Genomic DNA, 22,538 nt, shown 5'->3' with positions numbered 1-22,538 from the left:
CTCTCAGGATGTTTGGTTCTGCTGCCTTACCAACATTTCAGTCCTAGCAACTAATTCAATACCTCCTTCTTCTCAATTTAAATGCTTCTTGTAAGGGAGTTTTCTGCTTTGTCAATACGGGCTGAGTTTGATGCAAAATATCAGTTTAATATCTCAGCCGTGCCCCTTATTCCATGCGTAAATCTCATTTTTTTGTCCCCATTCAGTCCTACTCCTCCCTTAACCAATCTTTTTACTATTTGCATGTATATATAAGACTTTAGAATTTCTCGTTATGTCATTCCTCTTTCCTTCTTTTATTTGCTTTTTCCATTTTCTTTCTGAACATTTTGTATTCAGTTTGATTTTCAACTATATTTTCTACCTAATAACTGTCAGAAGCAGGCATTTTCTTTTTTATCTTAATTTCTATCTCCTTTTTCAACTCGGGAGCTCTGAATAGTTTGTTCTACCTTTCCCTTTTGAGGGAATGTTCCTTGACGTATTTGTGCCTTTTTTTTTGAAGTAGCCCATTATTCAGGTAAAAATCACACAACACCAGGTTATAGTCTAATAGGTTTAATTGGAAACACACTAACTTTCGGAGCGTCGCTCCTTCATCAGCTGGTTCCATTCTGAAAGCTAATGTGCTTCCAATTAAACCTGTTGGACTATAACCTGGTGTTGTATGATTTTTACCTGAATAATGGGCTACTTCAAAAAAAAAGGCACAGCTACATCAAGGAACATTCCCTCAAAAGGGAAAAGTAGAACAAACTAATCTGTTGGACTATAACCTGATGTTGTGTGATTTTTAACTTTGTACACCGCAGTCCATCTCCAAATCATGACAATTATTCTAGTAGAGTTTTTTCCATTAATGTTTGGCTTCAGTCTATCCAGTCCAGCTTTGTTCTTGCTCCATTGAAGTTGCTTGGTTAATTAATTGATTATCCATTTCCCTTTCTCACTATCTCCCTAAACCATATGATGCAATGCTCACAGTTCCCGAAATGTCCCTCAACTGTCACTTGATCTACTTGGCCATCATGTACCCAAGACCCAGATCTAGCAGTTGTTGGACTCCCTACTTGTTGGAGTAGATACATAATGCTTCAGAAAATTCTCTCGAAAGCAATCCAAGAAGATGAGTTCCTCTTTGCCCTTAACGCTACCAAAATTGCAGTCTACATTTGCATAATTAAACTTCACCATTATAACTACTCTATGATGCTTGCTCCTCTATAACTTCCCTGTCACTTGTTTGTATTCTATAGACTACACTGAGCAATGTAATTGCATATTTCTTAATTCTTAACTTTAGCCAAATTAATTCTCTGAACCCTCTGAAACATTCTCTTTCTCTAGCACTGCAATACTCTCCATAACCAATAGTACCACCCCTCCTGCATTTCTTCTTTATCTGTCTTTCATGAACACCCTACAACCAGAAATATTTCCTTCAATCAGGTCGCTGTTATGACCATAATGTTATAATCCACTTGGCAATCAGCACCTGTAACTCCATAAAATAGAAGTGGAAATAAGGCCACTCGGCCCATCGAGTCCACTCTGCCATTCAATCATGGCTGATGGGCATTTCAACGCCACTTACCCATACTCTCTCCATATCCTTTAACCCCCTGCGAGAATAAGAATTGATCAATCTCTGCCTTGAAGACATTTAACGCCCCGGCCCCCACTGTGCTCCGTGGCAATGAATTCCACAGGCCCATCACTCTCTGGCTGAAGAAATGTTTCCTCATTTCCATTTTAAATTGACCCCCTCTAATTCTAAGGCTGTCCCCATGGGTCCGAGTCTGCCCGCCTGATGGAAACAAATTCCCAGCATCCACCCTTTCTAAGCCATGCATTATCTTGTACAACTCACCAACCCTATTTACAATATTCCATGCTGTGTAACCCTGATTTGGAAAGTTTCAATTTCTTCTTTACAATAACTCCCTTTATTATTCTCTGGTCTAGTTGTATCTATTTCTTCCTGTATTTATGTAAACCCTGTGACTACTCTATTATTCTCTGATAGTACTTACATACCAGCTGGATTAGTTTAAACCCTGACCAGCAGAGCTGACAAAACATGTTGCAAGGACATCCTGGCTACGTTCAGCCACAAAGTGTCCAGCTTGGACAGGTGCCAACCTGCTCAAGCCAGTCCCAGCACTCCAGGAAATTGAAGCTCTTCCTCCTACTCCAGCCACACACTCAGCTGCCTTATCCTCCTATTATTTCTGTACACTCTTGTGCTATCTCTGGAGATTACTCCTATTGAGTTCCTGCTTACAAATTTTCTACCTAGCTCTCTGAATTGTGTTTGTAGGGCCACATTTCCTTCCTACTGGTATCATTGATAACAATGTGGACCACAACATCTGGAGGAAATCCTCCCCCAGAAGAATTTCCTGCAGTTGCTTTGTGATATCCTTGATCCTGACACCAAGGAGATACCATCCCGGAGTCACATCTCCAGCTACAGAAATGCCTGTCTCTTCCCATAACTAATGAATCCCCTATCAATATGATACTTCCACCTTTCCTCCTTCCCACTTTGACAGCTGGCCCACCCATGGGGATGCTGCAATCTCTAAGGAATCATTGCCTTCATAAGTATCCAGGATGGAAAACCAATTCTTAAGTGAGGTTGTGGAAACTCCTGCTCTACCTGCCTGGTTTTCCTGGACTATCTAACATTCAATAGTCCCTTTCTGCCCAGCAGGTCCCTAACTTGTGCTGTGATCACTTCCCTGAATATGCTAACAATGTAACTCAGCCTTGGGCATGTCCCCAATCGCTCCAACTACCACTTGAATTCTGAAACCCAGAGCTTCAGCTTTCTCATCCCCCAAATGCTAAAGAATGGGCATTCCACATGTCTAAGCTGCTCTGTATATAACTGAAGCTTACTTTTCTACTATTAACAATAAATTGAAGATGATTTTAATGAGTTTCCAATTCTCTTCTGATGTCACTTTGATTTTTTTTTCAGCCCCTGTCCTATTGTGCAGCTTTTTAACTCCTGGTTACTGGAGGCTGATAAATATAAAAGAAAAAGAAAACCAAATGCCCCCTCCATTATTCACCAAGCTGACAGTGATTCCATCCTGTCTTACTGCGCACTAAACCACTCTTATTTCTACTCATAGCAAACAATTTCTATCAGTGAGCCTACAGCAGAGGGAGACATGAACTGACAAACACTCTCAGCACTGTGATCCATCCATCCAAATTCACCTATTTTGCCCAAGCCATGTTACACTCACCACATGCTATGTCTCAAATTATTCCGATATTGAATTCTAAAATATTATTTTTTGAAATAAAATCTATCCAATCTGCATCTCAATGAATCTATATTATTTCCTTTTAATGTCTCCCTAGGGAACCTGTAGCCCCAGATTGACTATTTGGTAACAGTATCTTTGATACTTATTGATGTATTTTATTAGATAAATATGTGAAGAGTTAGTTGGTTTATGTTCTAAACAGAGGTAAAGTGAGACTACTGACAAGCCTGAAAGAAAAGGAGTGAAAGACATCCATTTCCTCAGGTCAAATAAAGCTCAAACCTCGGGCTTAAAGTTGAAAATCTCACAGGATCTTCCAGGGAGTGGTGTCTGATAGTATTTTAACAAATATACCTTTATTAACAAAATTCACGTAGTTCTGAAAGGATTTTTTTTTACAGTTTGGATTGGTATATGAATAGGAAGGGTTTGGAGGGATATGGACCGGGTGCTGGCAGGTGGGACTAGATTGGGTTGGGATATCTGGTCGGCATGGACGGGTTGGACCGAAGGGTCTGTTTCCATGCTTTACATCTCTATGAGTCTATGAGTTGTAAAGCTGATCTTTTACTCTTTTTGGATGAAAATGTAATGACCTTCTCCCCCTCTCCTTAATTTCCCTCTCATTTTTTTCTGTTCTTCCAATGAAGTTACAGAGTCCTTTTTTAGGATTTAAATTGGGACATTCTGATTTGAGTGATTTAACATCACCATTATCATTGAGTACTCAGCCGAAGGAGTTATACTTTTTGATTTGAACTGGACAGTGTCATAAGTTTTTTTCCATCGTGATAACCTTCCTAGCTGAAGCATCAACTTTACCCCTAGTAACTGAACTCAGACCACAGGGTGAACCTGGGTAATCTTCTGGTCAATGACTTGTATGGCCCTTGGCCGTACATATATACACTAGACCAGAGGGTTGGGGGAGGTAGATGTAGAAATTGGAGAACTGCCCCACACTCATGTGATTTATTCAAGCACATAATGACTCTTTTGCTCTTCCTTCCCAGAAGCTAATTGTGAGAAGATTGAGGTGGCGATGTGTCAAGGCCTCAGTTATAATGAGACTTCATTCCCCAATATTTGGCTTGGAATTGCAGATCAGAGGAGTGCTATTTCTACCCTGAAGGACTACAAGGTGAGGGACTCGGCTAGTGCAACCCGACCTAAAGATACTATAGTTTGCCACTGGTACAGAAAATTCTCAGTGTGCAATACCACTGTTCTAATGTGGTGTATTGTTCTCTTCTTTAAAAAATCGTTAATGAGATGTGCGTGTTACTATCCAGCATGCTTTGCCAATCCTGCATTCCCAGAAGGTAATTAAGAGTCAACCCCATTTAGGCCAGACCAGGGGAAGACAGCAGATTTCCTTTCCTAAAGGATATTATGAACTAGATAGGTTTATACAACAATCGACAGTAATTACATGTCCCAAATTTTCAATGAATTCAAGTTTCATCATCTGCCAGATGGGATTTGAACCAGGTTCCAGAGCTTTAGTCTGGAATTTGAGATTACTACTGCAGTGACATTTAACTACATCCAGCCCCCCCAGGTTATTCACCTGAGCAGGTAAACTTCTGTAAATATATTTAATTAGTTAATTTTTAAATTGAGTCCAACTCAACTGTATTCTGTTGATAACATTTCACAGAAAACACTGGAGCCAGAGTTGGAGGGTTTGGGCTATAGGGAGAGGCTGAATAAGCTGGGGCTGTTTTGCCTGGAGCATCGGAAGCTGAGGTGTGACCTTATAGAGGTTTTTAAAATCATAGATAGGGTGAATAGTCAAAGTTTTTTCCCCAGGGTAGGGGAGTCCAGAACTAGAGGGCATGGGTTTAAGGTGAGAGGGGAAAGATATAAAAGGGACCTAAGGGGCAACTTTTTCTCACAGAGGGTGGTATGTGTATGGAATGAGCTGCCAGAGGAAGTGGTGGAGGCTGGTACAATTGCAACATTTAAAAGGCGTTTGGATGGGTATATGAATAGGAAGGGTTTAGAGGGATATGGGCCAAATGCTGGCAAATGGAACTAGATTAGGTAGGATATCTGGTTAGCTTGGATGGGTTGGACCAAAGGATCCGTTTCCATGATATACATCCCTATGACTCTAAAATACACTTGGAATTAGTCATTTGGATTGTGTTAGTCTGAAATGGCACAAGGTCTTTTCAGGGGCAGTAACATTCCTGGGGCTCCAGTCTGTAAGACCATCAGACACAGGCGTGGAAGTAGGTCATTCAGCTCATCAAGTCTCCTCTGCCATTCAATGAGCTCATGGCTGATCTGATAATCCTCAACTCCACATTTTTGCCTTTCCTCATAACCATTGACCCCCTTTCTGATTAAAACTCTTATTCACTCTTTAATATATCTAATGAGGTAAAAACAATAACTGCAGATGCTGGAAACCAAATACTGGATTAGTGGTGCTGGAAGAGCACAGCAGTTCAGGCAGCATCCAACGAGCAGCGAAATCGACGTTTTGGGCAAAAGCCCTTCATCAGGAATAAAGGCAGAGAGCCTGAAGCATGGAGAGATAAGCTAGAGGAGGGTGGGGGTGGGGAGAGAGTAGCATAGTGTACAATGGGTGAGTGGGGGAGGAGATGAAGGTGATAGGTCAAGGAGGAGAGGGTGGAGTGGATAGGTGGAAAAGAAGATAGGCAGGTTGGACAGGTCAAGGAGACAGTAACTGAGCTGGAAGTTTGAAACTAGGATGAGGTGGGGGAAGGGGAAATGAGGAAGCTGTTGAAGTCCACATTGATGCCCTAGGGTTGAAGTGTTCCGACCCCAGGGCATCAATGTGGACTTCAACAGTTTCCTCATTTCCCCTTCCCCCACCTCACCCTAGTTCCAAACTTCCAGCTCAGCACTATCCCCATGACTTGTCCAGACTTGTCCTACCTGCCTATCTTCTTTTCCACCTATCCACTCCACCCTCTCCTCCCTGACCTAACACCTTCATCCCCTCCCCCACTCACCCATTGTACTCTATGCTACTTTCTCCCCACCCCCACCCTCCTCTAGCTTATCTCTCCATGCTTCAGGCTCACTGCCTTTATTCCTGATGAAGGGCTTTTGCCCGAAACGTCGATTTCGCTGCTCGTTGGATGCTGCCTGAACTGCTGTGCTCTTCCAGCACCACTAATCCAATATATCTAATGACCCAACCTCAACAGCCCTCTATGCTAAAGAATTCCACAGATTCATTCCCTCTGAGAAAAGGAATTCCTGCTCATTTCTATCTTAAAAGTGCAACCCCTTATTCTGAGATTATGCTGTCTGGTCTGAGACTTTCCATATCTATGTGTCAACTTCTCAAAGAATCTTCTGTGTTTCAATAAGATCACCTCTCACTCTTCTGGGGGATTGCAATGAATACAGGCCCTAACTATTCAATCTGTCCTCATAAGCTAGTCCTTTCAGACCTAGCGTCAAGATTAGAGTGGTGCTGGAGAAGCACAGCAGGTCAGGCAGCATCCGAGAAGCAGGAAAAATCAATGTTTCGGGCAAAAGTCTTTCATCAGGAATGTTTTTCGTACCTAGTAACAGTCGAGTGAATCTTGTCAGGATTGTTTCCAAGGCCAGTATAGCTTTCTTTAGATAAGGGGCCCAAAACTGTTCACAGCTGTGAGGAATCATGTGATAGAATCCATACAGTGTGGAAACAGGCCATTTGGCCCATTGAGTACACACCAACCCTCCAAAGACCATCCCACCCTACCTCTGCAATCCTGCATTTTCCATGGCTAATCCACCTAGCCTGCACATCCCTGAACACTATTGATAATTTAGTATGGCAAATCCACCTAACTTGCACATCTTTGGACTGTGGGAGTAGATCTGAGCACCCAGAGGAAACCCATGCAGACACAAAGAATGCACAAACCCCATAGAAACAGTCACTCGACGGTGAAATCAAACCCGGATCCTTGGGACTGCGAGGAGGCAGTGCTAACCACTGAGCCACAGTGCCACCGGTCTGACTATTGTCTTGTGTAGGTTTAGAAAAACCGCTCTACCTTTATACTCTATTCCCATTGAAAAAAAAACTAATATTCCATTTGCCTTCCCCATGGCCTGCTGAAATTGGATTCTAGTTTTTTTGTGATTCATGCACAATGGCTCCCATAATACCTGCTGTGTAGCTTTCTGCATTTGTTCTCTGTTTAAATAATATCCAGCTCCTCTACTCTGCCGAATATTTCCTGCCAAAGTACATAACCTCACATTTCCCCTCATTAATGGGAAAGACCATGTAAGAGAAATAACAGCAAAAGGAAATAATTCAATAAATTTCCTTGAAATTAAATTGCACAGTGAGCTAGGAGCTGTTCGAACATAGTTAGAGACTCAGTGGTATGCTTCCATTCAATATAGAAAGAGGATTATGTCCAAATAGCCCACACTTTCAACATGCAGTGGTTACCCCAATCTTCGCTCCAATCATTCATTCTTCTGTCAAAAAATCTGCATAAATATTCCTCAATACCAAATGACAGTTAAACAAATCTTCAAAATATTTACCCATCCTCACCCATCAATTATTGCACACTGGACTACTACACTTCAATACCTAACTGTTCCCTGTTACAGGGAAATCCCTGTTTCCGTGAGAACAAGTCCCTCTTTTGGTGCAGGGAAGCAGCTCAGTCTCAGCAGTACTGGAATATCATGTCTTTTAGAAATGCAGGGTAAAGCCCATAATTCAAGGTAAATTCAAAGTTTAAAAGAGCAGATGAGATTAACTAAGTCTTAGGTGATGATAAGTTTGTGTTCTAGATTCTGAGTACGACAGAAAACTCAAGGACCTGAGGAGTTTCACAGGTCCCAGTAGATAATGGGTCAGAGCAGGAAGGTGGGGTAATTCTAGGGAGCACAGTTTTAATGAATTATTTCTGTGCTGTGAGTTTGAATCATTCTGGGTTTGCAGAAATAGTGAGATCCTCATCACAATCAAACATTTATTAATTTGTTTCTTAATGAATAAATTGGCATTGGTCACGCCACTGCTTTTAATGGAGTCTGTTGTTGGTTGACCCTTGAATAGGAATTATTCAACTTTCAACTTTCTGTTGAGTGATTGGCTATTTGATTTGATCTAACAAAGTTCAAATGCTAATGATTTTCACCAGTTGTAACCCTTTGGATGCCTCAAGAGTAACACTTTATCTTTTTATTCTGATAGCTTCTGACTGAGTTGGTTTGCTATGAGACTCTACGCCTACTGACCTGCAGTATCATTGTGCCTAAATGTACACAGGATGGTGGAGTGATGCCACCGTGTCAGTCCCTCTGCCAATCTGCTGAGAAACAATGTCAGCATTCACTCGAGTCTCTGGGCATAATGTGGCCTTTCAATTGTAACATTTTCCCAGATTCTGATGATCCAATTGAATGCGTGAGAGCGTGAGATAACCCACCATTCCCATCCAGACCTGTAACTACTGTTCATCTTACTCTGCAAACAACAGCATCTGGGAGACTGCAGGAACAAATCTTAATAAAACATTAATTACATATTTCTTGTAAAAGTGAAGTTTTTGTATATGTTCAACAAGACCAAAAATATGATGATGGAATTAACACTTAAGGACTGATCATGATTGCCAAGTGGCCTAGCACCTGCAGATAAATTGATGCAATTTTGAAATGTCACAGCCACCACCCCCACCCACCCCCCCCATCCAGAAACATACAAGAGAGTTCTTGGAAGCCTGGTTTACAACCAAAATAGCCACCAACAGACACAGAGATAGTCGCAGTGTACAAACCGCTGTAGAGAAGACCCAGAAGTGATACTCACCTCAACAGACCGGAGCACGTAAAAACCACAAGGAACAGAACAACGGCGCTCCACGGAAGCCGCACTGATGATGTAACCCAGTATGGAAATGAAATGTCTGTATGATAACACAGCAGCTCGGCAAGCTAACCAATTACCTCCAACTCTTCAGGTCTGGCAGCATCTGTGCAGAGATAAACAGAATTAATGTTTCAAGTCCAGTACAATTCTCCTTTGGAACTCAATGTGACCAATGAAGGTCAACACAAGATGAAGGAGCAGCATCTCATTTTCCAGTTAGGCACTTTAGAGCCCTCTGGTCTCAACATTGAATTCAGGGTCTTGAATTCAGACCATAAACCCTGCCATGTTTTTGCTTTTTGTCATAGCTGACCTTTATTCTATGACTAATACCTACTCTAAACCCCAGCTTTAGTACCTCTCCAAAATCATACATTTCCTTTGCCTTTTGTTCTATCACACTGTTAATTTCTAATATTCCTCAGTCTTCTCTCTGTCCTATTTTTCAACCAGAGGAGTTACTCTAAATGCCAAAATGGCTGACAAAATGCCTGACAGCTCCTGTGCATATATAAACAAGGCCTGTGACAGCCACAAGGCCAGGAATCATCTACACGAGCAGTACTGAGATCACCACATACTGCACACAGTGATGTCAGTGCTGATTCTCACTACCCCATCTTATTTTATGTTAATGAGTTTTCAAAATTGATGACCAATTCCCAGTAATGTTTGGCCACTTCCTTTGTGCTCCTTCCCACATCTTCATGCTGATTCAGTCTTGGGCATGTCAGCATCGGTCCCTTTGGTACCATCTGTTTTTTGTTTACTTTTATGCTTCTTGTTAGTGATTAATTCAGTTGGTGGAAGACTCAGGACAGAAATGACGGCCATCTATGCTCCTCCCAGCTGCTGTTCCCAAACTCTGACTGAGCAGAGTGATCTCACACCAGAGCCAAGGACTGTGGGACCCTCAGATCCCTGTCTAATGGGCTCTGAGTGTTCCCAAGTTCCAGGCTTGGCTGGTGATGTTGGGGCAAAGGCAGCCACTGCTCTGCAATCTCCAATAGCCAGTGAAATCCTTAATTTGTAATGTGGGTGGGACTGTGCTCTTGGTGAAAGCATCCATATGTTTATTGGTCAACACTTTCATTTGAATCACGTTTATTATTTCTCAGCTCTTGCCAATTTGGTTTTCACTTTCCTGACCTTCTGATCAACCAGTCAGGTTTAAACTTTCACTTCTTGAAGTCATTATAAAAATTTCTGTTACTTCCAAAAGACAGCTTCCTCTTTGTTCATCTGCCCTCTTTGGGCCACCTATAGTGACACTGAACCATTCACTGAACTTTTTCAACCTAACGCCTATCACATTTCTATCTCTTTTCAATTCTGAAGAAGATATGTATCACACTCAAAACGTAGACCTTGTCTCTTCACAGATGCTGCCAGACCTGCTAAATTTTTTCAGCCCCTTCTTTATATATTAAACTTACTGTTGTGCATCACACTTAAAGAGTAATGACTTGGATGAGGTATTCAAAAGATCTGCATCTTCAGAAGAGGAGAAAAATTGCAGGAAATAGAAGGATAAATAGCCTGAATCACACTCAAAAGACTACACTATAATATACTTGTTGCAACTTACCTGTATCCTATGTAAATTTAAAATAACTATTTTAACTTACATATGGAAATAAATAGAACAACAATATATTCACTGAAATAAATAGTTTTGGGTGGAGTGAGGACCTGTTTATCAGGTTTCTTGCTGTTATGTTCTTTCTTATCACATCCTTTGGAGCTGCTTCATGTCCAATGAAATTTGGATGTGGTTTGAGTGAACAGTTAGCCTAATTTTTCATAGTATCGATTGAGGATTGAATATTAGACTCCCTAATCTTTGAGTAATGCCTTTAGCCATCACATGGGAGTTAAGATATTAGTTTAATGTTATTTACTGGACCACAATGCAGCAAATCCTCCATGTTGGATTTACTGCTTAAGATTATCAGCTCCAAGATTGGCCTGAATTTGGGAACAGCACTGAACATGTTTTAATTTGTATAACTTCTATGAGTCTCAGAATGAGTAATTCTTTGAAAAGAAAAATGCATTTATAGGGAATTGGTTTCCCCTTAATCTGTTCACAGTTTCAAATCTTTCACTCATTCTGTTGCTGTTCTCTGTGTCTTCTCCCATCCTGCTGTTCCTGGTTTTGCCTCTGAACGCACCAACCATTTCCTCTTGGAGTCAGAGCCAGTGACTAAAAGTTTTCTCATTCCCTTTGAACTGAGCTGAGTGGTGTTGCCGCCTAATCAGAGACTAAGAGTCTACAAAGAGTCACGCTGACAAAAGCCGTCAGTAACAGAGCTGTCACCAGTACCTCCTGGTGTAGAACTGGATCAAAATACTTGATCTTTACTGGTAAGTTTTTAATATTATTTTAAAGAAAACTGTGCCTTTATAGGAGCATGAAGGAATGGAACTTTAAACTCTTACTAACAATCTAAGCACTTCCTGTACACACTCCCATCTTTGGAGACAGAGACAGAGCTTCCACTGTTGATTATGGGTCAGGTTCAAAATACTGCGCTTTGGACAGATAGACACCAGCTTGCTGTCTGGAAAGTTCTAATTGTAACTTAAGAGAATTCCAATCCTGTAATTCTATTTTATTGCGCAGTATTCAGAGAATTGGAAATATGGAGTAAATTTTAAACGAGGGCTTTAATTTCATGCATGAAATAAGAGGATTTAAAAGGGGACTGGCTGCTGGCAGAATGTTTTAAAAACAAGTTTTGTTTCTAGAGTAAAGAAAAAGTTGACCAAAATGTGAGTATGTGATGGTTTGTCTTAATTGGGTATTGTATACTCTGAACTGTGTTTGTAAAAAGATGAATGGTTTATTGAATTCTTAAAATCTCCAGTTCTGGCAGTTGAACATTTGCTTTTTAATCCTGAGGCCAGTTTGAGTTTATACTTTTACAGAAATGAGACAGTTTCAGTCACAAGACTTCAGAAACACTACAGCAGAGTAAAGCGGGGAGCTCAGAGCTCTGCTTACACTTCTAATTAAAGGGGCATGGCTTTCATTTCATAAAGTTTGACAATCCCTTTAATATGCAATGCAAGAGAATAAAAAAGAGAATAGATTACATTGCTTGTGTACAACATTGTCCTGACAAACTGTCCTTCCCACCCTGGGGATCTAACAAATACTTTCTCAATCAGTGATCTATTTCCACTGATCAGGCATCAGACCTTATCCAGAATATACTGTACGGTGGAAAGGGATAGAGTATATAAACTGTCAAGGACCATCACTGCAGCTGCAATGAAGGGACCATAAAAGATCTGCAGCCAAGCAGACAGCTTGTCATCCACATCTGGTTCACAGAGACAGATCGTGAGGCAACTGCAATCAGAGGGATCCCTGCAAGGCTGAACCAGAGGCTGTAAGCACCTCAAATTCACCCCACCCTGCAACAAATACAACTTCCTGGCTAATTTTCCTGTTCGGTGTCCTAACTCAGTGGGTGAGCTTGATTTGATGCGAAAGCTTTTTCTGATGTTGATCATTTTGAGTGGTGAAACAAGGTAATCAATGCTTTATGCACAACAGTATTTTTCTGCATTTTTGCTTTTCTCGAGACTTCCGACAACCCGCTTTATCTTTGCCTTTGACAGCAGGAGAGGATAATCTTTCCAAACAGTGGTCAAAAACAATCTAAAAACCAAAAGAACTGTGGACGCTGTAAATTAGAAACAAAAACAGAAATTGCTGAAAAAGTTCAGCAGGTCTGGCAGCATCTGTGCAGAGAAATCAGAGTTAACGTTTCAGCTCGAGTGACCCTTCCTCAGAACCCTGATCTCTGATTTCTCTCCTGCTGAACCTTTCCAACAATTTCTGCTTTTGTGTCAAAAACAATCTGTCCGTTCTCCACAGAAGCATTGAATACTTCCTCCATGGTGCTCTGATCTACTGGCACCAAGTGTGAGCATTTGGTTTATTCCTTGTTCAAATCCCATGACTTTCAATTTGGGCAGTGGAAAGGAGGCTTATATTTGTACAGTCACCCTAACAGCCCTTTGTCCCTTTCAAAGGAAGCTGAGTAAGCCTAAATTACATCAAACTATAGAAAGCCATTCCACCCATCATGCCTTTGCCAGTTCTTTGAGAGGGCTTTCTAATTAATCCCAGTCAATCTGCTCTTTTCCCAGTCTTGTCAATGTCTCCTTCAAGCATGTATTAAAGATTAATTAAATTTCCTTTCAAAATTTACTTTTAAATCTGCTTTCATTGCCCTTTCAGGCAGAATTTTCCAGATCCCAACAATATGATGTGTAAAAATATTTCTGCTGTACTCCCATGAGCCTTTTGGCAATCATCTCAAAGCCATGTTCTTCGAGTACCAACCCTTTCTCACTCTGTTAAACCTCCTACAATGCAGAATGCTTCTATTAACATTCTTTTTACCATTCTCTGTTCTAAGAAGGACATACCAACTTCTCAAATCTTTCCATGAAGCTGCAATCCTGCATTCTTGAAGACATTGTAATAGATCTTTTCAGCACTTATTCCAAACTCTTGACATTCTTCTTAAGGTGTGGCGCCTAGAATTAGATATAATTCTTCAGGTGGGGCATAACCAGTCATTCCGTTTCTCTTTACAGGGTTGGAGTCTCTCCCTGAGCCTCAGGATGAGTTGTATTACCTTATCTGTGTTGCTCTTATTGCTGTCATGTGCCTTGGCCAACATTAAAGATAACAACCTTTCCGGATTTTGTGCTGGACATCCAGGAATTCCAGGAACTCCAGGACGTAATGGGTATCCAGGGCTGCCGGGGCGGGATGGGAGAAATGGGAGGGATGGAATGCCTGGATTACCAGGACAGAAGGGCGATGCAGGAATACAAGGTAAGGAGCCTGGCCACTAATCTCAGACCTCATTAATATGACCCAAATTGAAATCTGGAAATATTTTATATCGAAGAGCCAACGATAGTCAGATATTAGCGAGTTTTGAGAAGTTGTATAGCTCAGGTTAAGGTTCTGATGTAGGTTTGCTCACTGAGCTGGGAGGTTCATTTCCAGCCGTTTCGTCACCCTACTAGGTAACATCTTCAGTGGGCCTCAGGGGAAGCATTCTACATGATTCCTGCTTTCTATTTATATGTTTGGGTTTCTTTGGGTTGGTGATGTCATTTCCTGTGGTGATATCATTTCTGGTTCTTTTTCTCAGGGGGTGGTAGATGGGGCCTACCTCAATGTGTTTGTTCATAGACTCCATCTACCACCCCCTGAGAAAAAGAACCGGAAATGACATCACCACAGGAAATGACATCACCTACCCAAAGAAACCCAAATATATAAATAGTAAGCAGGAATCATGTACACTGCTTCACTTGAGGCCCACTGAAGATGTTACCTAGTAGGGTGATGGAACATCTGGAAATGAACCTCCCAGCTCAGCGAGCAAACCTACATCCACTAGTCAAATATCATTTCATGTTTTGTTGAAGACAGTAGTAACTCAGCTATGATGCTGCCACAGTTGGCTACCGGCCAACATTTAATGTCATCCAACAGGTAAGGCATTCTTGGCTCCCAAGGAATGTACCATAAGCTAATAGAAGTTTTATTTTGTTTATGTTACCTACATCTAGACTTTTTCACAATCAGGCACATCTCTTTCACATCTCTATCCAATTTCCTTTGCTCCAAGAACAGTATCATTATCCCTCATTCTTAGAACCATTCTGGTAAATGTTCACTGTACCCTTTCAAAGACTCTCACATCCTTCCTTAGGTGTGGTGACCAGAACTGGAGGTAATTCTTAGTTGTAGTATCAGTGAAACTTTATAACATTCAGCATAACCTCCTGGCTACTGCATTTCTTCATCTCAGCCTAAATTATCCAGAAGCTTCTATCTGAGGCATTATCCCAGAGTTTGATGCTTTTTAAAAACATATCAATAATATAAACTACTAAAATTTATTGGTTATTACTTGGTTGGAAAGATTAACAGTTACTGTGACTATCAAAACATTTTGTCAAAACACTTGGTTTCCCCCATTACTGCAGCGTCCCTTTAAGGAATATGCTTTGGGTTTTCAAGAACAGATTAATTGCTTATTACTCACTTCTGTTTTGAATTATTTTCAGCTGAAAGCTGGGAAGGGTGTCTGGGGTTTATGAGGAACAATCTGGGTAACTCAGTAATTTTGTTTTTATTTAAAGCAAGTTGGAATATGCCCTTGGGTATGATTTATTTTATTTTGATCAAAAATTCCCATTGTTTCTTATGAAATGGTGCCCTATACAGTTTATTTGGACTGAGTCCCAAGATGAGTTGTGTTTGCTTCTGTTGAGAGAGTCAGCCATAGTCTCTCAGCATTTCCTCCTTGCTTTTGTTGAAGGCACTGATTGTAGTTTGGCTAAAGGTCCACAAGCATCAGCCGCCTTTCAGCAGCTCACTCCAGGAAGCATCACTGGGGCTTTGATTGTGAAGATCGAATTTGATGGAATCATACAGCTGGTCAGTCTCTGAAAAGTAGAGTTTACATTTCAATAACAACTATATGCATTTACATAGCCCCTTTAAATTTTAACAAAATGTGACACTGAACCACAAAAAGACAGCTGACTAAAGGGTGGTCAAAGAAGTAAGTTTTAATGAAGTATGTTACAGGACGGAAGAGGGAAAGACGGGTTCAGAGGATGAATTCCAAATGCACGAGCCTAAGCAGCTGAAGGCACAGTTGCCAACAGTGGATTGAAGGTTGTGAAGAGGCCAGAATTGAAGGAAAATAAATTTCTGATTGGGTTGCCACACTTGCAATTTTGACACATCTTTTCCAATGCCAAATGCTAACTGACATGCTGATTTTGAGTTTTTGTTTTTCTGCTATTCGATTTCGAGCTGCTGCCTAATCCTGGCATCAAACCAACATCCATGATAATCCATTTTCCAGCAAGAGTTAGTTGACATTTATCAGGAGTAATAACACTGACTCACTCTCCCGGCCTTTAGCCAGAGAGCACTGAAGACAACATCATAACGCAGGGCTGACTGGGGAAGAACTTTATTCCTCCTGTCCAGTACGGTGCTATGCTACACAGGCGGTGCATTTACCCACTGACCCATTAAAAGATTAGAACTTTTAATTTGAAGTGCTGAGTGTGATGGGAAGTTTAGTCCTAGCTGAAAAGGTTTAGGCAAAAGCAAAAGAAACACTTCCTTCTGCTTTTCCTTCCGCTGCTTAGTTCCCTGAAGTGCTCCATTGTAAGTCACACTCAAGTTAAGTTTGAGTCAGCTGGCCCAGAGATAGAATTTTGCATACAGTATTGGGTGCCCTGTATTGAGAATGATGCCATTGTCACTGAGACAATATTAACGATTAACAGCATAACGTTAAAAATGGAAAGCATAGTTTATTAAGAATGACAAGTGATAGAGACTCTTTCAATTAGAGCATGCAAGTTAAGAGTAAACCTGTTTACATTGAACAGTGAATCAGAATCACAGAAGTTGGCCATTTGACCCATCATGCTCAGGCCACCTTCCCAAATGAGTATCATTACCCTGTACCAATCTCCTGCTTCTTCCCAACCTTTGCACATTGTTCTTATCCAGATAATTATCTAATGCTCTCCTGAGTGCCTCACTTTAACATGCTTCCATCACAAATACATTGAAGGTATACATTTAAATGAAAGGAGAGTTTAGGAAAATGATCTTTTCCCTAGTTAAAGTATGGAATACCTGACCAGAAATGCTGGTGAAAGCAGAATCTATAATAACTATTGAAAGAGAAGTGAATAAATATTTTCAAACAAATATTTGCACAAGTGATTTGATTAGTAAATTTGCAGATGACACAAAGATCGATGGAGTTGCTGATAGTGCCGATGATTGTAAAAGGATAGAACAGGATAGAGATAGATTGGCGACTGGGCACAGAAATGGCAGATGGAGTTTAATCAGACAAATATGAGGTGATGCATTTTGGAGGATCAAATTTAGATGTGAATTATACTGTAAATGGCCTTAGGAACATGAACATACAGAGGGATCTGGGCATGCAGGTCCATAGTTCACTAAAAGAGGCAACACAGGCAGGGTAGGTGATTAACAAGGCATATGGCATGTTACCTTCATCAGCGAGGGCATGGAGTACAAGAGTAGGCAAACTATGTTGCAGCTATTAAGAATCCTTGTTAGGCCACATTTCGTGTATTGTGTGCTGTTTCTGTTGCTACGCTACAAGAAGGACATGGAAGATTTGGAGAGAGTGCAGAGAAGGTTCATCACGATGTTGCCTGGTCCTGAGTCATTTGGCTATGAGGAAAGGTTAGAAAAACTGGGGTTGTTTTCACTGGAAAGATGGTGGTTGAGAGGAGACCTCATAAAGGTCTACAAAATTATGAGAGGCATAGATAGGGTGGGTAGTCAGAGTTGAAATTTCATTTACAAGGGGACACAGGTTCAATATGAGAGGTGGAAAACTTAAGGGAGATGTGTGAGGAAAGTTTTTCATACAGAGAGTGGTGGGAGCCTGGAACACATTGCTGGGAGAGGTGGTGGAAGCAGACACATTGGTGACTTTTAAGAGGCATCTGGATGGTTACATGAGTAAGAGGGAATAGAGGGATATGGACCGAATAAGGGCAGAAGGTTTGTTTTTTAGTTTAGTGAGAGCATGATGGTTGGCACAGGCTTGGAGGGCCGAAGGGCCTGGTCCTGGGCTGTACTTCTCTTTTGTTGTTTTGGATGAAAGGCACAATGAAATGGAGATTGCTCTCAGAAAGCTGGCATTGTCACTGATAGGCTGAATATTATCCGAATATGATGGAACATTTACTTTTCTATCATCCAGGTAAAAACAATGACTGTAGATGCTGGAAACCAGATTCTGGATTAGTGGTGCTGGAAGAGCACAGCAGTTCAGGCAGCATCCAAGGAATTTCGAAATCGACATTTCGGGCAAAAGCCCTTCATCAGGAATAAAGGCAGTGAGCCTGAAGCATGGAGAGATAAGCTAGAGGAGGGTGGGGGTGGGGAGAAAGTAGCATAGAGTACAATGGGTGAGTGGGGGAGGGGATGAAGGTGATAGGTCAGGGAGGAGAGGGTGGAGTGGATAGGTGGAAAAGAAGATAGGCAGGTAGGACAAGTCCAGACAAGTCATGGGGACAGTGCTGAGCTGGAAGTTTGGAACTAGGGTGAGGTGGGGGAAGGGGAAATGAGGAAACTGTTGAAGTCCACATTGATGCCCTGGGGTTGAAGTGTTCCGAGGCGGAAGATGAGGCGTTCTTTCTCCATGCGTCTGGTGGTGAGGGAGCAGCGGTGAAGGAGGCCCAGGACCTCCATGTCCTCGGCAGAGTGGGAGGGGGAGTTGAAATGTTGGGCCACAGGGCGGTGTGGTTGATTGGTGCGGGTGTCCCGGAGATGTTCCCTAAAGCGCTCTGCTAGGAGGCGTCCAGTCTCCCCAATCTAGAGGAGACTGCATCGGGAGCAACGAGTACAATAAATGATATTGGTGGATGTGCAGGTAAAACTTTGATGGATGTGAAAGGCTCCTTTAGGGCCTTGGATAGAGGTGAGAGAGGAGGTGTGGGCGCAGGTTTTATAGTTCCTGCGGTGGCAGGGGAAAGTGCCAGGATGGGAGGGTGGGTTGTAGAGGGGCGTGGACCTGACCAGGTAGTCACGGAGGGAACAGACTTTGCGGAAGGCGGAAAGGGGTGGGGAGGGAAATATATTCCTGGTGGTGGGGTCTGTTTGGAGGTGGCGGAAATGTCGGCGGATGATTTGGTTTATGTGAAGGTTGGTAGGGTGGAAGGTGAGCACCAGGGGTGTTCTGTCCTTGTTATGATTGGAGGGCTTAAAATTCTTGGTAATGCTTTGTAATGATGATATAATTCAACAGCTTACCATACAGTTCCAGGCGAAGAGCATCTTCAATTCTATGTGAATGGGATTTTGATTCAGAGTAAGGCAGGACATTTTTACAACTGCTGTCTTGTGTGTGGAGAGAAACAGAGAATCCTAATTGCTGTCATCCACCCTATCTGGTACATGAGGGGATGTTTCCACTTGTAGGAAGTAAGGGATGTAACTCTAAGATCGTCAGTCATAAATCCAATACGGAAATTATACATTTTTACTCATTGGTCAGAAATATGAGATGAACAGCACATGTGTTTTAGAAGGAGGCTAAATAATTATATGAGGACAAAACAAATAGAAAGATACACTGAGAACATTAGATGCTGAAAGATTGGAAGAAGCTCCCACACAGTATAAACACCAACATTACCTTAATGGCCTGTTTGAGGGCTTAAAATTCTTGGTAATGCTTTGTAATGAAGATACAATGCAACAGCTTACCATACAGTTCCAGGCGAAGAGCATCTTCAATTCTGTGTGAATGGGATTTTGATTCAGAGTAAGGCAGGACATTTTTACAACTGCTGTCTTGTGTGAGGAGAGAAACAGAGAATCCTAATTGCTGTCATCTAAATAATGGCTTTACTTTTCAGGTTTGCGTGGGCCACTGGGGGAGCAAGGAAATCCAGGGCTACCTGGACCAATAGGTGAGAAGGGAATCAAAGGGGACAGTATAATTAATTACAATTCAGCATTCAGTGCAAAACGTTCCAAAACTCACACCCTGCCCCAGCTTGAGGAAGTGGTCCAGTTCGATGTGATTATATACAACGATCAAAGGCACTATGACCCGGAGACAGGAAAATTCACTTGTGAGATTCCAGGCCTCTACTATTTCGTGGTTCATTCCACCGTTTTCAAAACCAGCCTGCAGTTTGACATCATGAAGAACAATGTTTCCATGTCGTCTTTCTTCCAGTACTATGACAATTGGCCAAAGCCTGTCTCACTGTCAGGTGGAGCCCTCATGCATTTGGATGCCAAGGACCAGGTGTGGGTGCAAGTGGCAGTGGGAGATTACAACGGGATTTATTCTAGCGTAAAGACAGACAGCACCTTCACTGGGTTTTTAGTCTATTCTGACTGGCAAAATGCTCAAATCCTGGTTTAATGCTGTTTCTTTTGCTCATTGCTATATCATGTATGGATTGTACTTTGCATCAAACTGAACTTTAAATGTATGATATTGGTAGAAAGTCAATACTCCCTTGTGTACATTGCATCACCTGTACGGTTACATCCTGTCCCTGAAATGTAAACTAAATCCAATGTCTGTTTATAAACGAAGTCTATTTTGTCTTTGCCCATTTTCTTGTCTTCTGATGGGTTGGCTATGATATTACATTGGCCAGTGCTCAACTGTGTTACAGTATGAAGATGAAAAAACTTTGAAGGTCTCTTACATTACACCTCTGCTCCTTTCAGTTACCCGAGAACATTCTCAGAGAGACAGTTCTGGGCCAAGGTGCATACAGATCAGGGTCACAGCAGTCGTGGGAATGAGGCAGGAAGACGTGTTTTTGGCCCTCCAGACTCAGACTCTGCTAAATTAATGGTCTGACCAGGTCAGGCAGTAAGGGGTTAAAATAAATCACACAACACTGGGTTATAGTCCAACAGGTTTATTTGGAAGTGCACTAGCTTTTGGAGCACTGCTCCTTCATCAGGTGGGTGTGTTTTGGAGATGAAGGAGCAGTGCTCCGAAAGCTAGTGCTTCCAAATAAACCTGTTGGACTATAACCCAGTATTTTGTGATTTTTAACTTTGCACACCCCAGTTCAACACCGGCATCTCCAAATCAAGCAGTATGGGCACCTTTTTCCTTTAGTATTCTGTAGGCATTCAGTTTTCTGTCTGTTTTTCACCAAGAAGGTAAAGACAGGCAGTCCATTCAGTAGCTGCACCAGTGTTCCTATCCAAATAATCAACATGGGCTATACCATAATATAGGTGAGCACTGACGTTACAGTCCAAGCTACATAAATCAGCAGAGTTGGATGGTGTGAAACCTACAGTTGATCATATAAATGTAGGATGAAAATCCACACCTGTAATGGTTGAAAATACAGACCAGTTGAAAGTGTGGAAGGAAAGTTGATCAGCTCCAAAATTAAGGACAGAGCAAGTTGGAAAGTAGCATGACAAAACAACAGTGTAATCACAGTAATTCCTCCAATCAATGAGTGTACAAGGACAAACCAGTGAACCTGCAAATTCCCAAATCTGCAAACAAATGAAACCACACACCTGCTGCTCCAGGCTCTCACACACCCACAAACTTACAAATCCTCAGTGCAGCAATTCTTCATAAATTTAACCTAGTTACGATAATTCCTGATTCCCATACTTGCTTGATTATGAATGGCTCTTTTTCCTGGCATTTTATTCCCTCACTTTGAAATCTGCTTTTGTTACTCCCCCCTTCCCTAAACCACTTTCGATCACTCACTGTCTGCTAACTACTGTTCCATCTCCAATCTCCTTTCCCTTATTTCTAATCGAATTTCTTGAATGTGTATTGTTGTCTCCCAAGTTCATGGCCACTTTTCCACAGCTCCATATTTAAAGTAGTTTAATCAGGATTCCAACCTGTCACGGCATTGAAATGAAAGTCTCAAACAGCATCCTGTGTGTTTATGATGCTCTATGATTTCCTTATCCACTTCAATCTCTGTTCAACATAATTGACACTGTAATTGTCCTTAATTTTCCAATTCACAGGGACTGCCCTCCCTGATTCTATCCTTACCTATTTGATTTGTTGTCAAAACTTCTCCAGCAATGGTTTTGCTTCCCCCTCAGGCTCTGGAGATCTGAAATACCTTTCTTGATTCCACTTGTTTCTAATCTAGCCTCTTGTTGACATTACCTGAGGAAATGGGGTCAAGTTCCCCACACTAAAAACACCCAGGTTTACCTCACTTGAATCTACAATTCCTTCCCATTGTCAGGCAGCTTGTTCGATATACAGGCCTGGATGAGCCACAATTTTCTAATTAAACATAAGAAAGATCAAAATCATGATCTTCAGTCTCCACTACAAATTCCTTTCTCCAGCTACTTCTTTCATTTCAATTTAACCACTGAAACAGACTGTTTGCTACTGTAGGTTCTCATCTGAGCTGAGCTTCTGACCTCATGGCTCCTACTTCCACCTTTGTAACACATCTCAATTCTGCCACCTGCTGCTCAAACCATGATTTATCCCTTTGTCAGACTAGGATTGAAAATGTGTCATCCTCGCTTGGTCTACACAAGACTCATAGAAATACTGAAAATAAGAGTCTGCCAAGCAATCCCTTAAGTGTCCTTCACCATTCATAAGACCATCAGAGTCAATATGATCATGGCTGATCACTGAGCTGAATATCGTAATCCCACTCTTCCTCCATTTCCCTTGATTGTTTTTAACCACAAGAACTGTATATCTACCTCCTTCTTGAAAATACACAATGGGGGGGGGGGGATCCAAGATGGCGGCGACCCAGCA

At 41.6% G+C, this 22,538-nt stretch overlaps 2 protein-coding genes across 5 annotated transcripts in view; both read left to right on the top strand.

Annotated features, from left to right (window-relative positions):
* LOC140494253 (membrane frizzled-related protein-like) overlaps positions 1 to 8,794 on the top strand; it is a 75,895-nt gene extending 67,101 nt beyond the window's left edge. For 3 of the 4 annotated variants that reach the window (XM_072593499.1, XM_072593501.1, XM_072593502.1), the window contains exons 13-14: positions 4,298 to 4,425; positions 8,479 to 8,794. In XM_072593499.1, the coding sequence (XP_072449600.1) occupies positions 4,298 to 4,425; positions 8,479 to 8,703 (353 nt within the window). In that variant the 3' untranslated portion in view covers positions 8,704 to 8,794. The remainder of the gene's footprint in view (positions 1 to 4,297; positions 4,426 to 8,478) is intronic. The other variant, XM_072593500.1, reaches the window with a different exon arrangement.
* Positions 8,795 to 11,341: 2,547 nt separating this feature from the next.
* c1qtnf5 (C1q and TNF related 5) lies at positions 11,342 to 20,345 on the top strand. The gene is made up of 3 exons (XM_072593498.1): positions 11,342 to 11,523; positions 13,774 to 14,017; positions 19,642 to 20,345. Exons 2-3 carry the CDS (start codon positions 13,801 to 13,803, stop codon positions 20,157 to 20,159), a joined length of 735 nt encoding a protein of 244 aa, XP_072449599.1. The 5' UTR covers positions 11,342 to 11,523; positions 13,774 to 13,800; the 3' UTR covers positions 20,160 to 20,345.
* Positions 20,346 to 22,538: the final 2,193 nt, after the last annotated feature.

The sequence above is a fragment of the Chiloscyllium punctatum genome, chromosome 23 (genome assembly GCF_047496795.1).
Source record: "Chiloscyllium punctatum isolate Juve2018m chromosome 23, sChiPun1.3, whole genome shotgun sequence".
Classification (NCBI taxonomy): Eukaryota; Metazoa; Chordata; class Chondrichthyes; order Orectolobiformes; family Hemiscylliidae; genus Chiloscyllium; species Chiloscyllium punctatum.
Note: the sequence above shows the minus strand (reverse complement) of the source record. Positions and strands in the feature narration are given on the sequence as shown.